Genomic DNA, 13,513 nt, shown 5'->3' on the forward strand with positions numbered 1-13,513 from the left:
CTGAGCAAGAGCGAGACCCCATCTCTACTAAAAATAGAAAGAAATTATCTGGCCAAGTAAAAATATATACAGAAAAAATTAGCTGGGCATGGTGGCGCATGCCTGTATTCCCAGCTACTCGGGAGGCTGAGGCAGGAGGATTGCTTGAGCCTAGGAGTTTGAGGTTGCCGTGAGCGAGGCTGACGCCACAGCACTCACTCTAGCCCGGACAACAGAGTGAGACTCTGTCTCAGGAAAAAAAAAAAAAAAAAGTGTCAGTTTTTAAGACAGTAGTCAGTTTCAGAGTCACTCTCACCAGTAATAGAAAAATTCCTCTTCTGTCTTTTTCATGAGTGTTTGTAAACCACCTTTAATTTTTTTTTTACAAAAATTGAGAAGACATTGTATTAGAGCAATGATTTTTTTTAAATGTCTATTTTTTGAAAGTACAATCCTCTCTCTTACTCTCTCACCTCACTGTTAGAGGGTATTATTTCTGTTTTTTCCCTCCTTACTCCCCAATGAGAAATTTCAAAAAGATAATCAACTTTCAAGCCCCTTTAATGCTGGCTTGTATAGCTGAAAGGTTTTATGAGAAGCCCTTCATCTAAGAATCCTTAGGAATTTCTTCTTACCTGCTTTTTGAATAAGAAATGAGGAAAGGTCACATAGTGAAACCAGAAATACGAGAGTTAATTCTTTAAAGTAAAGTACAGTTTATAGTCAAAGTTATTTTTCATAGAGTTATAATTTTTATATTAATGAGAAATCCATACTTTCTGAACTGAAGTTGAAAGTTATTTTTGATAGAAACAAAAGTAAGCCAAGAAGTGCCCCCCAAAAGCGAGGCTTTGCAAACTAAATTAACTCTTTACATGATATAAAATAGTCTGGGGTTTGTACAGGAATTCATTTTTCCAATAAACAGGTTGAAAGTATTCCCCCCCGCCGCCCCTTTTTAAAAACACAAATTAGCTATGTTTAAAAGGCGCTGGTTCTAATTCACCCAAATCATGACATCCTCGTCCAGGCTCTAATCCTGGGTACAGATACATTTTCTCACTTACAGATAATTATGTTTGAAACATCCTTGGTTCATTGACTTACAGTGACCATTCTTATCTCTTAATTTATTTTCTGATCTTGCATGAACCCTGAATGCCTGAATCATTCCCCTCCCCCATTCTCCTTTTAAGAGACAACTTTGTTCCAAAAGTAAGCTTCACAGGCAATCAAGGAAGGGTAGTATTTATTATACATTGAGATGGTAGAGCAGCTGTTCTGTTGTCCAACTATGATGGCTGCAGAGAATCTTCTTTGAACTTTTCCTTCACCTTTAAAAAGCTAAAGCATTTCAGCTGTGTAGTACATACTTCTTTATACATAACAGAATAGCAGGTACAGGCAATGTGAACATACTTCATCCTGGCATTATAGTTAAATTTGGATAATCTTATCAAAAGGTAATCATATTAATTCTTATAAAGCATAACATGGAGCTTTATTAGAACTTCCCAGATGTCAGCTTTTTTTTCTGCTTAGATGCTTTAGTTCCAGAAAAATTTTCACTGATCATGTTCTCCTTGTAGCACCAGCTTACCAAGAAACATGGACTCTAGTTATTTCTTGGTATCATCTGATTCTCAAAGGATTACCAGAACAGACTAGTTTGCTTATGTGACCTTCAGAGCTATACAGAAAGATACTGAACAAAAGCTTACGTGGAATTGGATAAACTCACTAAAATACTTAGCATTTCAGTTTCTAGAAACCAAGTGGAATTGTGTGTCTCAGGTATCAAGCTCAACAGTTCTCCTATGTGGTGCTAACTAATATACTTGAGTCAAGGTGGATCAAAATGTTTGTCACATCTAAGCAAAGAGGCAAGAGAGGTTTGGTTTTAGATTAGTGATAAAGTGTGTACTTCAAAGAGAACTTCCTGGATGCAGGATGCAGGCACTATTAAAGAAAAACAACAAATCTGAAATTCACTTCATCTCCTGGTTTTATAAGAGGAGGACTCAGCTAACATACAAAAGCTGAGCTGCCAGATACTGGTGTTAGGTTCTTGGATAAGACCTCTCTCACCTTAAATTTATGGTTTTCTGCATTATCAGTCAGTGTCCCTTGAGAATTAGGCCAGTCACTACTACCCTGCTGTTATTGTAGCATCCCACTTTATATCTACTGACCTATGCTACTATGTTCCTTTTCTTCTAGTCTTCTGTCCCTGGGAGTATCCAAGGAAATGGGTTTCCAATATAATATGATGGTTTTTATTCTGTGGGGAAAAGTAAATGACCATCTTGTAACATAGTTCTCTCTCATTCACATTTCCCAGAAGTCCAGTTAAGTTAGCCATGGTAGGTGTCACCTCTTTGGAACTGATGATTTGTATGTTGTATTTCAGAGTGTAATTTTAGTAGGGACTTAGTAGGGACTTCTGCGGTTCCAGAAAAAATTTAAATGGTAAATATTAGATTTTGTTTTCAAGCCATTATCTTGTTACAGATACTTTAGCCAAGAGGTTAAATATATTATGTTCTTTCACTGCCTTTTATAGACCTATATTTGTCTTGACCTAAGATGGGTTTACTGTAACAACTCTTTTTTTTTTTTTTGGTGAGTTAGTCGGGTATGAAATGATCTTTTCATCTAGGTAGCAAACTGTGTTCTTTCTGCTAACAGATGAGTTTTTTTCTTCTTAGTTATAGCCCTCTTAATTAGGGAAAGGATGGCCATAGCTTTGGCTCATACCTGTCTCTGTACTTAGACTCTTATCGACTCTTGATTACATGTAGCCTTCATGGATTTGTAATCTTGCAAGTCCCTGTGGGTCCATCTGTAAAAGATCATTGAACTCCATCTTTAGAACTTAGTAAGTTTGTTTCTCCAAAACTAGGATATTTAAGGTGGGTAGTATCATATTAGTCCTAAATTTCTTTTGAAATTTGACCCAAGATAGCGATTGGGATGTGGAGAATAGCTTCAGGAGGATTTCCTAATCATTTTGTCAGCACATTCTACGGAAGCCTACTGTACTGAAAACCTTCCAGAATGAACAATCTAATAAATAAAAATATGTTATTCACCTGTCAAAGATGTTCCATCCTTGAAGATACAACTTTATATGTTAAAATTGAATTTTATGTGTCACTTTCTATTGTATACATTGTCATCTTGTGTCATCCTAAAGTTTATCTCCAGTAGTTTGACATATTAGGTAGAATTTCGTGCCATCTTCTAGCTTAGAGATTTGAGTATCATCAGTTTTAGCATTAGTTTCAGAGACCTTAGTGTTATAAAATACTATATTGGAGAAGTGATGTTTTAAGGAACTTCTTTATATTCCTAACTTTGTTATACATCCATAATAAATGTCTTCTTTATTCCAAGTACCACAGTCTTTTTTTTTCTTTTCTTTTTTTTATTTCCGCAGATTATGGGGATACAAAAGTTCAGGTTATATATATTGCCCTTGACCCCCCTCCGCCCCGAATCAGAGCTTCAAGCGTGTCCATCCCCTAGACGGTGCGCATCACACTCATTACCACAGTCTTTTAAGAAACATTTACTTTCATGTGAACCTTAGAGGATATAAACTGTCCACTTGTTTTCTTCTTAAAAAAAAACTATTCTTATTTATTTATTTACAGAATTCTAATGAATTAGATGTGATTTAATTTTAAAATGTAGTCTGTTTTCCCTTTAAGATTATGATTAAATTATAGGATTATGGGATATTCCAGGAGCCTGCCCAGTATAGAAGTTAGATTTTACTGGTTTTTGGTTCTCATTGAGTCTTTTTTTTTTTTTTTTTTTTTTTGAGACAGAGTCTCACTCTGTTCCCCGGGCTAGAGTGAGTGCCGTGGCGTCAGCCTAGCTCACAGCAACCTCAAACTCCTGGGCTTGAGCAATCCTCCTGCCTCAGCCTCCCAAGTAGCTGGGACTACAGGCAAGTGCCACCATGCCCGGCTAATTTTTTCCATATATATATTTTTAGCTGCCCATATAATTTCTTTCTATTTTTAGTAGAGACGGGGTCTCGCCCTTGCTCAGGCTGGTCTCCGACTCCTGAGCTCAAACAATCTGCCCGCCTCGGCCTCCCAGAGTGCTAGAATCATTGAGTCTTTATGAATGAGAATTTTATTAGCAATATTATTGATCCTAGCATGGGATAGTTGGTAAAATATATTGGCCAGTATTTTCAGAATTTTCTCCTTAAAAGCTTTAACAACTCTAGTTGCCAACAGTCTTGTTTCTTTATGAAGCTTCTTTCTGAAGAATAACTCATGGCTGGGTGCATTGGCTCATGCCTGTAATTCCAGTACTTTGGGAGGCCAACGCAGGAGGATCACTTGAGACCAGGAGTTTGAGACCAGCCTGGGCAACATAGCGAGACCCCATCTCTACCCAAAAAAAAAAATTATTTTAAGTTAGTTGGGGTGGTGGTACATGCCTTAGTCACAGTTATTTGGGAAGCTGAAGTGGGAGGATCTCTTGATCCCAAGGGTTGAGGTTACAGTGAGCTATTATCGCACCGCTGTACTCCAGCCTGGGCCACACAGACCCTGTCTGTTAAAAAAAAAAAAGAATAACTCATCCTCAAAATAAATCCTTCAGATATGTTTTGTAAAATCAGCCATGAATCCAAAAAGTTGTCTGTGTTACATAAATATAATAATATAATGTGCTGAGGCTACCAGAACGTATTACTAAATAAATCTGTGGTATTTTTTAATGACTCCCTTTGCATATATATCTATACTTGCTTAAAACTTATTTTCTAAAGGAAAATTAACACTGTTGATTGATTTGGAGATTGTATCTCATTGGTAAAGAAGAGTTACTTCTTTCATAGTGTAAAGACATGACTTGTATTATTCTGTGTTAAATAGCCTGGGGCTATTGGTCAGTAGTTTCCTTCCTGTCTCATTACAATTTTAAGTTGTTGTCCTTAAAAGAATTTTCTTGAGGTTGATACATCTTGAATATAGGTTAACATATCATATCAACTTATTATTTTAGATAGAACTAACATACTAATAATACACCATTTTAAGGTTTTTGTGAACTACCATTACCTAAAAGAATAAAACTTGATTTGTCACTGTATAATTGAACACAGATTGGACTTTTTATTTGCAGGGATTGAGGGAGGCACGTCAGACTCATAAACCATGTTCTTCTCGCTGCTTGAAATTACTTCTACGTTAGACTAGAAATAATGTAAAAATTGCAGATTTTACTTAATGCATGCTTGACTTTTTAATTATCTTTTTTCTCCTTTTCTTAAAGATGATACTTGTTGATGCCACTGTTACCATCCTCCTAGCAGAAGATAGTCCTACTGAGAAAATGAGCACTTTGATCATTCAGTCTTTGAACTTTAACCTTTGACTGGAAGTGACCTATAGGCAATGAAGACTACTTCCTTTTACTGCATTTTTACTCGTGTGCATTCTGGGCGCATGTTGATCGCTGGTTCAGTCCAGGCAACTGACATGCTTTTATTAGTCATACAGTATTAATGCAGGTGTCAGGAAATGTCAGATATAATTCCATTTTTAATTTTTATTTTTTTAAGCTTTCGGAAAAGTTCCAGGTCCTCATGTATTGTGCAATAACAATGACTTCCTTGGCGGTTTTGGGACGTTCATTGCCGGCAATGGACGTTATAATAGGAAAAGTTTTCATTAACTCCTGCCACTCAACGATTCATGCATGATAGGGCCTATGAAATGAATTTATCGGTTATAGTGGGATTATAAATAAAGTGAGGGGTCCAACATTACTTTGAAAGTCACCCCAGCTGTTTATATTTGGATTCTATGCACTGTGATCCTACGGTTAACAGCATGAATTAACATGCGTCTTTAAAGGACTGTAATGAAAGATCATTGCATATTTATTTAATTGTTTATATCTGCTGTCAAATTGTTTTGACATGGAAGGTTTTCAAGTAACATTGGCAGAGAGGTACAATATGTTATCCCTATGGTGAAAATAAATTCATTTGTTGTATATAGTTCCTCAATCTCTGAAGTAAAGGTATGAATAATATAGGGTATGAATGGTTTAATCAAGGCTTTATTTTGGAAGTAAGAAAAATGGCGGTGATGATTAAATTGCTGCAGTCCCTAATTTGGGCTTGTTATTTGTACATTAAAGATTTTTTTCCAAGTAGATTACACTCTGTTACTTCCTGCTAGCCATCAGCATGAGCCCTACTGCTTAAACACTATTTCATTTATTTATGTTTGGAAAATCCATAAACATTTTTGTTTGCAATCTTGTTTCTTTTGTTATGTTTTAAGTCAAGTTTGAATGTTACGCTACTTTTATTGAAAAACTTTGTCAATTTTTTTCTTGTAAATTTTCTTTACTTGTAAGTATCATCTTGTCCTTTAATCCTGTACCCTAAAATAAGAAATACATTTTTGACAGAGGCTTAATGTTTTAACAAAAGAGTGTGGACATTTTTATTTTAAAATTTAGGCAAAATTACACTATAAAATGGTATGTTTGCTTATTTGTCTCACCCAACCATACAGTTTTTCCTGGAGGGTTTTGTTTTTTCTTGTTGTTGAAAAGACTTTGCTTACAGCTAGATAAAAATTTTTTATAGAAAAAAAAATTGTTGAAAGGTTCAATTCTCAGTACCATGTAAGTTAATGATACTACAGCTAGGTTCTCTTTTTAAAAAGCAATTAATGTATTTTATAAATTACCTTTTCACATATGCAAAATCTGTTTCTACTACAATGTTATTTTTACTAATGCCTTATTGCACTCTTTTTGAAGTATCCTGCAGTGAATATGTGAATCAATTTGGTCTTAAAAATGAAAGCCAATTGGCTGAAAGGTTTGAAATATATACCCCAGTAAAACCAACCCAATCAACAATTGGTAAAGAATATTTTAGAAATTGTTTTTAATCTGTATAGATGACATTTTGTAGCTTTGTACATGTTGTTAATTAAGGGCATATAATTTTACACTCTAAAAGTATAATCGCTGAACTCAGGGGTGGGTAGACTTAAAAAATGTGTCTGCTGTAGAAATAACTTGAAAAAAAATTTAAACCATGGCCAGCCACCAAATTGTGGACATTGTTTATACCGCTAATTAGCAACCACCACTTTTTAAAAATTATAAACATTTTTGTTCTATCCTGACTAGATATACATAACTTCTCACAGTAACCTCATATCACCTTTATTAGTTGGCCTGTTTAACCAAGACAGAATCTTTGAATTACTTACTTTTTAACTGCTTTTAATATGAAAATTGCAGCTGTAAATTATGTATTTTCATATTTTACGTAACTGCTCTAAACTACTGATTGACTTGATCTTTTTCTGGGGGGTAAGGAGGAATCTGTTTCAATATTGCTGGTCCTCTTATACTAAAATGCTTTTCTAAAGAAATGACCGGTGACATTTATTCACCAAAGGAATCAATATACCAGGTCAAAGATTAACAATACTATACTATAGATTAATAGGTCAAATATAGCCTCAGTTGAGTTTTTTATAACAGTATTTTAGCATACTTCTCTCTCTACATATAGATACCATAAAGTAAATTTAAATGAAGTGGAGGAAAATAAAGGAAAACCAAACAATTTCAGTACATTTTATGGTTTAAGGAGAAGAACATAAGATGAAATACCGTAAAATATAAGAGCACCAACCATTCAAAATTCATAAACAAATTAACATCACTCCCTTGAATTTAGGAATCATTGAAAACTCCTTTGCACTTAGATTTAATTAATTTACATGTAAATTACATTATTAAAAGTCATAAGATGTTTATCTGAGTCATTGCTCTACAGAGGGCAACTAATGGCTTTGTAATAATACAAAGAACATTTCTCTGTAGTATGTTGCTGAAAAACGACCAGAATAGCAAGAAAATGTACATAGGAATATGCTACTTCCCTCTTCCCTGCATTCCCTCCATGGGGCACTATTTGCTGCATAGGCCCGCAGAATTATACTTTCATACTTAGAAAAATAATGTACTTTCTTTTTTATTTATTTATTTATTTATTTTAGGCCATTTTCTCGTTTGCCAAATTCTGTTAAGACAGTGATACATTCAGTTCCGTATTTATGCATGCTTAAATCATGAACTTGGTGCCCTTTCAAAAAATTCTTTTGTCAAGTAGAGATTAACATCATAGGTTTTAAAGAGAAAGGTTGTTTTTAGTTTTTTAAGAGAAGTTTTTAAAAATACATTTTATGGCTGTTCTTTTAAGGAATTAATACTCACTTCTAAAGGACTTGTAATGTGTAATTCATTCGTCTAGCCAGCAGGGTAATAAAGCATTTTTAATCCCCAGAAGAAAGTGCTGAAAATAGATTTTATATAGGCAACAGTTCAACTGGAGAAAGATCTTAATCCTTGTTGTTTTGACTAGGTATACAAATGTTTGGTATAAAGTAATTAGAATAGTTTATTACTTTTTCCCTTATGAAATTTTAAATATATGCAGATACATATATATATCATTAGATTCCTGTGGTGGATAATTTCTTCAGATTCTAAAACAGGTATCTAGTGACTGCTTAATTGTTCCCAGATTGCATCAAAGATGAGTTGATAATGAAAATGAGTAGTGATATGAAAATGGTATGTAACTACATATTACTTGTTTCTGGTAATCAAGTCTTACTTTTTAAAAGCCTATTGTTTTTGAGAATTGAGATATTTAAAACTTGTTAAAACTTCTTCCTAAAAATAGAAGAGAAGAGGAGGTACTGTGTGTTCAAAAACTTTTTTTAAATAAAGAATTCGGTGTCACTAGTTCTAAGCCTTTATGGTTACTGCTGCTTATATTTCTCTATCTCACTTTTATTAATTTTTTGTACATAGCTTAATACTTAAAATTTATAATTATATGTAACTGTGTATATAAATTGGTTTTCAAAAGGAACTGAGGCTTAGCCATATTTTTCTTAGGATTCATTATCAAAATCAGCTACTGCACTATTCTGTGTTATGCTAATACCTTTAATGCCTTTGCATGATTGAGATCTGTGAAGGTGTCTTTTAATCTGTACCAACTGGTCCCAATCCTCTTTGCAGTCCTTTAAAACAATTTTTTAATCCCTGTTATTCTTCTTCCTTACTTACTATCCCTTCTCACAGATACCCATTGTATCAGTCTTCAGTTTCCTGTTCTGACTTCTAAGTTACTTTCTTTTTTCTTTCTTTTTCTCTCTTTTCTTTCCCCTCCTTCCCTCCCTCCCTCCCTCCCTCCCTCCCTCCCTCCCTCCCTCCCTTCCTTCCTTCCTTCCTTCCTTCCTTCCTTCCTTCCTTCCTTCCTTCCTTCGAATCCAGAGAAGGAAGGTTATGAAAATTACATCATTATATTTTTTAAAAATTAAAAGACTCTCTTTACTTCGAATACGTGGAATTCCTGATACCTAATTTCAATTCATCAATAGATGGCTAAATTTGTTGAACAATTGACTACTGGATAAATGAACTGTTAATAGTAATTTAGTTCTTCATAATTAATATTGATGGAATTTTATGTGTTCTTTTTGGGTAGGGACTCTCCCAAAGCCTGATTGTTTCCCAGATGAAGTAAATTGTTTTTCCATTTAAATTTCTAAGCCATTTTTAGATGTGGAATTATTCTTTTAACATAATATGTGGGGGCCAGGTGAGGTGGCTCATGCCTGTAATCCTAGCACTCTGGGATACTGAAGTGTGAGGATTGCTTGAGCCTCAGGAGTTTGAGATCAGCCTGAGCAAGAGCAAGACCCCATCTCTACTAATAATAGAACAATTAGCAGGGCATCGTGGCGTGCACCTGTAGTCCCAGCTACTCAGGAGATTGAGGCAGGAGGATTGCTTGAGCCCAAGAGTTTGAGGTTGCAGTGAGCTATGATGATGCCACTGCACTCTACCCGGGGTGACAGAGTGAGACTCTGGCTCAATAATAATAATAATTTGTAGGAGACTTTTGCTTTCTCAGCATAAATTATGTATTAATTTAAATACAGGCTTATATACATTTTTATCATTAGAGACACTTAGAATCTAAACATGTACTTTAAACTTAGCTCTCTGTCCTGAAAGTTGCAGTTATGGTTCTATGGTCCTGCTAAATGAGGTGTTAATTGTGATTTTAATTCTCATGTGTTAGTTCTGAGACTTGTATTTGGTGATGAGTCTTCAGAATGATTACATGACTTTTTTTATGAAAACATTTTTCTTAGTAAAATAATGTATCTGAAGCTATTTCGAATATGTGGAAGGAAAGTCTGAATAGAAGCTGGCCTATCTTAACTCAAGAATTCCAGTTTTATATGTTGACTGAGAAAAGGAGACATCCAATTCTTTTTTCTTTTTCTACAATAATTCTAAGCTGTTTTCTTGAAGGAAAAAGGATGATTTCAAAACTGACTGGGCTTTAACTTAAATGTGACATTGGTTGTCAGATTTCCTGGTTTATAGGAAGATTGAATAATCCTGTTACTTTTTTAAAGCCTGAAATGAGACTAGTTAGGAATTTGGTAGATTTTGTCAGATACTGTGAAATACAAGTCTCATAGTTAACCACAGATTGTTTATATAAATGCAAATTGTCAGGCTCCAGGTAAAATAATTATTTGAAGGGATTATTGAGTTAATTATCTAGTAATGAAAAATTAAGTGCATGTTCATGTCAAGATGAATTTGTTCAGTTTAGTTGGTACCATTTTTCTCTCAGTATTCAGAAATATTGTGCATTTTATTAATAGGAATGGAAGCTCATGCTTGAGGATTTGAATAGGGTGAATGCATATATTTTATAAATTCAAGTTGCAAAATATGTAAATTTACTACTTTTTAAATAGAATATAAATGTTGAAACAGACGAATCTATGTTATATATTTTTAAATACATGTATCAAACTTTTGTTAGTTGAATGCAGATTACTTTGTGTGGTTTATGGAATTCAGCAACTTTTAATAATAAAGCAGTTGTCATTTCATTTTTTTTCCTGTAGACTTGAATACTAGATTGGATAGATTCTAGACCTCTTTGTAGTGTATAATGTAAAACTTTATTTGTATAGTAGTTCCTCTTTACAAAAGACTGTGAATTTTAAAGAATTACGGAAACAGTAACATGTCCATTTCCAAAATGAGTGCAGCAGAATGAAGGTAGTCACTAAAACCACTTATTTATTTGACAGATCATCTTTACTTAATATTATAGCTAGTTTATTTTAGTGGTTCTTTATGTTTTAATAAGTCCTGATTAAAGACAGGGCATTTTCAGAGAAGATGGAATTTGAGACCTGGGCACTTGCTTAGAGTTATGAGTCTGATGTTGCTGAACTTCAAATTGTACGATTAATAAGGATATACTTAATAAGGATGCTTTCCTGAGTATACAAACAAATCAACTAATTGACTTAAATGAGTGACTCTTGAAGCTGCAAGAAAAGGAAATAACCAGAAAAGGGGGATATCTCTGCATCTGTTATTCCTGGCAGGAAGAAATTAAATATGCTCTGCTGATAATTCTAAGTTTTCTTTTCCACAGGGGATCTGCTTGCCCCAGGAGCACCTTAATCCTCATTGGGGTAGCCATACTACCATAAAAACTATCATATCTCAACAAACTGTGTCTGCAGACCTAAACAGCTATATTAGTAGAAGGTTAGATAAATGCAAGATCCATCTTGCTTTGTGCTTTGATGGTGTCCTCTCCCTTTATTATAATTCTTAAAATAATTTCTACCTCCCATAGTAGGTGTGACTTTTCTTCACTATTTTAAGCAGCTGTGGGTAAGTGATTGCGTTTAAGTCCTGCCTATATTCACTTTTCACACTAATGTAATCCATAACAAAATTAAATGTGAGCTAAACTGAAGGGTCAAATGACAGAGTTAAGGGGTTTGTGTACTTGGGTAATAAAGCCCAAAGCCACAGTGGTTCTTTATCTGTCCTGTTGGGAGCCCCTCTCAATTTTTTTTTGTTGTTGTTGCTTATGAGATTTATTTTTAATGTTTGCCTGATTCATGCAAAATATGTAAAGTGGGAGTGCCTATATGCCCTGTATAGTTCAGTATAGAGTATGGAAATATTTTAATGAGGAAAGTTGAAATAAACAAAGGTAGATAATATCTTCTTGTGTCTGTACCTGGCCTTCAAGGACTTAATGTGTGTAGTAAATATATGTTGTCAGGCAAGGCCTAAATGTGAATGGCTGTATCCTGCAGGTACCAACTCAACACTGAAAAAACTTTATCTCCACACTCCAATACAAGCATATTTCTTTTACTTGTCCTGTCAATTTAATGGCATTCCTATCCAACCTAGTTAACCAAATAAAGCATCTGACACACTTTACTAGTCTTCAAGTACTGTTGAGTCTATCTTTAAAACATCTCTGAAATTTCTCCTTTCTCTCCAGTCCTTTGCCATTATGACCTTTCACTACCTGGCTGTAGCATTCCCAGGCTTCTCTTCAGCCATCCACAAACCTTGTTCTATAAGTAGTAGCAATACAAGCCTGCATGGCACTTTTCTTCCCTGTCATAGAATGTTCATGATCTGCTTTTCTATCTGAAAGGTCCAGTTCAAATGTAGTTAAAAGGTTATCATCCTTGTCCTTTCGTCCCTGCCCACCCAGTACCAGTCATCTGTCTTGACCTCTCTAACAATAGGGACAGCATTGCAGTTGTGTTGTGTCCCCAGCACATAGCACACAGTAGCTAGCATATAGACTTTGAATAAATGTGTGTTGCATTAACTTGATTATACTTGTATTTTTATCCTAGCTTTTTCAAAGAAACTTACTCAGGTGCTAACTATTTTGAAACATACATCTGGACCACCCATCTGTGTGAAATGTCATAGCAGAAGCGCCTTACCCTTCCTGTCCTAGAGAGTTTGAGAAAATTACTTTTAAATAAATCATTAATTATTCTTCATTGGTTTTGTTTTTCTTATAGGTGCTTCTCATATCTATCTGAGGCAAATTGCTTATCACAAATTAAGAATACAGTTGTTTTAAGCTAAGTACATCTGAGGAGCCATATGGATACTTGACACTGATATAAAGGTTAAAAGCAAACATTAAGCAGATAATTATTGAGTACCTCTCATATGCCAAGAAGGATGGCAGATAAGGGATATATCCTCAAAGGGCCTATGTGATAAGATAATAAGTAGGGAATTAGAGCCCTAAGAGATGCAAATAAACAGTTTTTTATTGTAACAGAAATGAGTTATCTGCAAAAAGTAGTGTCATGGCTTGGAAACTGTAAACTTTGTATATGGGTTCCAGGCAAGAACAAAGTTCACAAGTACAAAATCCCTGGGACAGGAGTTTGTCAGAAGATCAGCAGGGAGGACAGTGTGGCTGGTACAGAGGGAGCAGGGTAATTTGGGATGAAAGCCGGGAGCCAAATGTAGGTCGTGAGTCAGGGTAAGATTGAGGTTTTTTGGTTCTTCAGTTTTCACTACCAAAGAGATGAGCCAAGCACCCGAGTTCTTTTGTCTTCAGGGCGTTTTATCA

The 13,513-nt window shown here is 34.8% G+C and overlaps 1 protein-coding gene across 1 annotated transcript in view; it reads left to right on the top strand.

Annotated features, from left to right (window-relative positions):
- UBE2W (ubiquitin conjugating enzyme E2 W) overlaps positions 1–8,793 on the top strand; it is a 56,937-nt gene extending 48,144 nt beyond the window's left edge. Inside the window, exon 6 of the mRNA XM_045561378.1 lies at positions 5,278–8,793. Coding sequence (XP_045417334.1) covers positions 5,278–5,291 — 14 coding nt within the window. The 3' untranslated portion in view covers positions 5,292–8,793. The remainder of the gene's footprint in view (positions 1–5,277) is intronic.
- The last annotated feature ends 4,720 nt before the right edge of the window (positions 8,794–13,513 follow it).

The sequence above is a fragment of the Lemur catta genome, chromosome 9 (genome assembly GCF_020740605.2).
Source record: "Lemur catta isolate mLemCat1 chromosome 9, mLemCat1.pri, whole genome shotgun sequence".
Taxonomy (NCBI): Eukaryota; Metazoa; Chordata; class Mammalia; order Primates; family Lemuridae; genus Lemur; species Lemur catta.